Below are 3,595 nucleotides of genomic sequence, written 5' to 3'. Positions count from 1 at the left end.
GAGGAAATGGAATTAAGACAAAGGAAACAATGATGACAAATAGGAAGTCTAATAACACCCCGAGTGCAAAGCTAGGAGTAAGTCCTGAATATTCCAGGTGCCACCCACAAATATGCATATGTGTGTGGGTAATTCATTGATTTTTTTCATGTCTTTTTTTTTTAGTTTGATTATGATGCGTCTGAGGTGATTTCTTTAAACTCATCTAATTTTAAATTTTCTGAGCTTCATGACATTGTACGTTGACATATTTCACCAAACTTTTAAAATATTCAGACATTATTCATAATTCATTTGAACTCTTTCCTGTGACTAAAGATCACGTACATATTTGAACTTTGGTATTATTATGAAAGTTAATAAGACTATCCATTGTTTACTTCTTTTTTCTCTCTGGTTTCATTAGATCATTCCTATTGAGTTATATTCAGTTTTACCAACTAGTATATTTCTACTCCGCCATTTGAGAAGTTGTGGATTTTAATGTTGGATATTATGTTTTTATATTCAATTTCTTTCATTGTAGTCTTTCTATAAATACTACATCTTTGCTAACAGTTCTTATCTTTCCATGTGTTTCAAATTTGCTTGTTACTTACCTTGGCATCATGAACATCAAGATTGCTTTAAGGTCTTTGCTCAAAATTTCAGCACCTGTGTCACTTCACAGCTGAAGTATACTGATATTTTTCCTTTTAGGTTAATAGTTTCCTCTTTTGTGTACTAAGTAATATTGAGTTGCGTTCTCCTTTTTTTGTAATTTTAAATTATGATATCCTGATATTTTTTAAATTAAGGAGAATGCTGGCATTTTCATTTTAGTAGACAATAAACTGATTAGTTTCAGTTTATCACTGCACCAGATTTTTAAAGTTACTTGTAGTTGAATTTCAGGCATCAATGTACCAACACCAATTCCACAACTAATGTCAACTTCCCTTCAACAATGTCCCCAAGTTCCCTCTCACCCACCTGCCCAAACTCCTCCTTCTTAACCATTTTAAGAGACTATTGTAGTTGGTATCTCATTTTTTTAGTACTGTTGTTTCTGTGGTTTAAATAAAGAGATGCAGAGATGCCATATCTTTACACTGCTGTGTCTGGGGTCCTCATTTTTACCCTTCTTAACTCCAGTCTGCTGCTTCTTACTTCCCCTTTGATTTTTCGGTTCCCTATATCTCTCAATTCTACAAGATGGGACCAGGTTAATATAGGCATCTCCACGTTGACTCTTGTACTGTTACTCTATATGCAATTTCTAACCTTCCTTTTATGAGTCAATTCATTTTTTAATTTTTTTGTTGCTGTATGCAGATGTCCCACTTGGACGCCATCTAGTGGCAAATTGGGGGATTGGCTATCAATCTACTCAAAAGTCATTCAGACTTTTCAGGTTCATTGGAGGGGAAAATCTAGAATTATACACATATTGATGGAAGTTCACCTTGCTTCACTATTTCATAACCCAATTTTATTTGTATTATTTTATAAATATACCCTATGGTAACAAATGTTTAAGATATCATATTTTATAGTTAAATGAACAGGATCTTCATGTCATGTAAAATAAAATTAGGAAGTACATGCAATTTACTGGCATTAAATGTGAAAATGTGAAATTGTGAGTAGCTAAAACCATAAAAAATATCTAATAGTATAGTACAAGGAATGTTCTTAAAGAACTGTCCATTTTGGTAAATAAGATATGAAGACCAAAAAACATGAACTTAAATTACAACTCAGGTAATTCAGCTTCAGTATGATATCTTCATCTTTCAAATAAAACCAGGTAAACTTATTTGGAGGATAATATGAGGTCCTATTTATAAAGAGATTAGCACAATATTTATCATCAAAACAATGCTCAATAAATTCTAGATAATTTGAATGTGGACATGTGTGTGATATCACATGTACATATTTGGAAATTTTTTTCAGAATTTCAAAGCACATTACAGTTTATCATGCACTCATCACATATAAGTTTTTCTACAAGCCTATACCCTCTAAGTCTATGATTTAGTCCCATCATTCCCAATTATACTCTCTGTCTTCTTAAAGTCTTGAGCTACATATTATTTCTAACATTAATATAAATGTAAATCAAGGCTAGAAGAACCACCCAAACAACTCTACTCAATATTTTGATGCTCAAGAGTTGGAGAGGCTGAATTAGGAACATTTTAGCAAGGATATCCTGTTCATCAGAGACCACCTGTACCCCTGGTGATGAAAGCTCATCTCAGACACAGGTAAGAGATAGTATTTCCCTCATCAGCAATTTACAGGATGACCTATTAAGAAATGAACTTGGCATATAACTATCAGTCTGGTCAATAACTCAGGCTATTGGTAGACTACTATTACATAATCTCAAGCATTTAAATAGTCTTTATTCTGAAAGCCTTTGCTGCCCTCTCAGCTTTCATCATGACAACTTGAATTATTGTTCTGTTATTGGGTGATACTCGGCGGTGCTCAGGACTGACTCCTGGGTCTGTGCTTAGTGTTAACTCCTGGTAGGAGTCGAGATACCATATGTGGTAACAAAGATCAAACCCAGGTCAAATATGTGCAAAGCAAATACCCTACCCACTGTACTATCTCTCCAACCCATAATCTGAATAATTGCTGAGAATGAATATATCTTTCTCTACTGTATCTCATGTCCTTCATCCACAACTTTTCATCTTTTCCAAAGATTCTTCATGGCATTTTTCACCTCTGCATTTCTCAGGGTATAAATCAGGGGATTAAACATGGGCGTCAAAATACAATAAAATACAGCCACTATTTTGTCTATGGACAAAGTAGATGATGGCCTCATATAAATGAATATACAAGGAACAAAGAAACAGGCAACCACAGTGAAGTGGGCCCCACAGGTCGAGAGGGCTTTACGTCTCCCTTCTGCACTGTGGGATCTCAAAGAACGAAGGATGACAATGTAGGAGGCAGCCAGCATGAGAAAGTTCAGCAGACAGATCACACCACTGTTGGCCACCACCAGCAGACCAATGACATAGGTGTCTGTGCAGGCAAGTTCCAGCAAGGGGTACAGATCACAGACGAAGTGATTGATGACATTGGGTCCACAGAAGGGCAACTGAAGGACCAGGAAAAGCTGGACCAATGAATGTAGGAAGCCCCCCATCCATGCCACTCCCACAAGCAGAGCACAAATTTGTCTGGTCATGATGGTTGTATAGTGCAGGGGCTTGCAGATGGCCACATAGCGATCATAGGCCATCACTGTGAGCAGAATGATCTCGGTTCCTCCCAACAAGTGTGCAATGAAGAATTGAGCCAGGCAGCCCTCAAAAGAAATGGTTTTTCCTTCATACAAAGAGTCAGCAATGAGTTTAGGTGTCATACATGAGGAATAGCAAGTATCAATAAAGGATAAATATGAAAGAAAAAAGTACATAGGGGAACCCAAGGTGGGACTGAAGATAATGGTGATCATAATCAGTAAGTTGCCCCCAACAGATACCAGGAAGACAATAGAAAAGAGAACGAATAAAACTCTCTGCACCTGGGGGTTCTGCGAGAGTCCCAGCATGAAAAATTCCGTGATGTTTCGTGAACTCTCCAT

At 36.5% G+C, this 3,595-nt stretch overlaps 1 protein-coding gene across 1 annotated transcript; it reads right to left on the bottom strand.

Annotated features, from left to right (window-relative positions):
- Window positions 1-2,686: 2,686 nt before the first annotated feature.
- Window positions 2,687-3,595, bottom strand: LOC126017819 (olfactory receptor 140). The gene has a single exon (XM_049779874.1). It carries the CDS (start codon window positions 3,593-3,595, stop codon window positions 2,687-2,689), a length of 909 nt encoding a protein of 302 aa, XP_049635831.1.

The sequence above is a fragment of the Suncus etruscus genome, chromosome 9 (genome assembly GCF_024139225.1).
Source record: "Suncus etruscus isolate mSunEtr1 chromosome 9, mSunEtr1.pri.cur, whole genome shotgun sequence".
NCBI classification, from domain to species: domain Eukaryota; kingdom Metazoa; phylum Chordata; class Mammalia; order Eulipotyphla; family Soricidae; genus Suncus; species Suncus etruscus.
Note: the sequence above shows the minus strand (reverse complement) of the source record. Positions and strands in the feature narration are given on the sequence as shown.

Excerpts from the sequence above, each read along its gene's own strand:
- LOC126017819 (XM_049779874.1), bottom strand. The coding sequence starts at position 3,595 with ATGGAGAGTTCACGAAACATCACGGAATTTTTCATGCTGGGACTCTCG.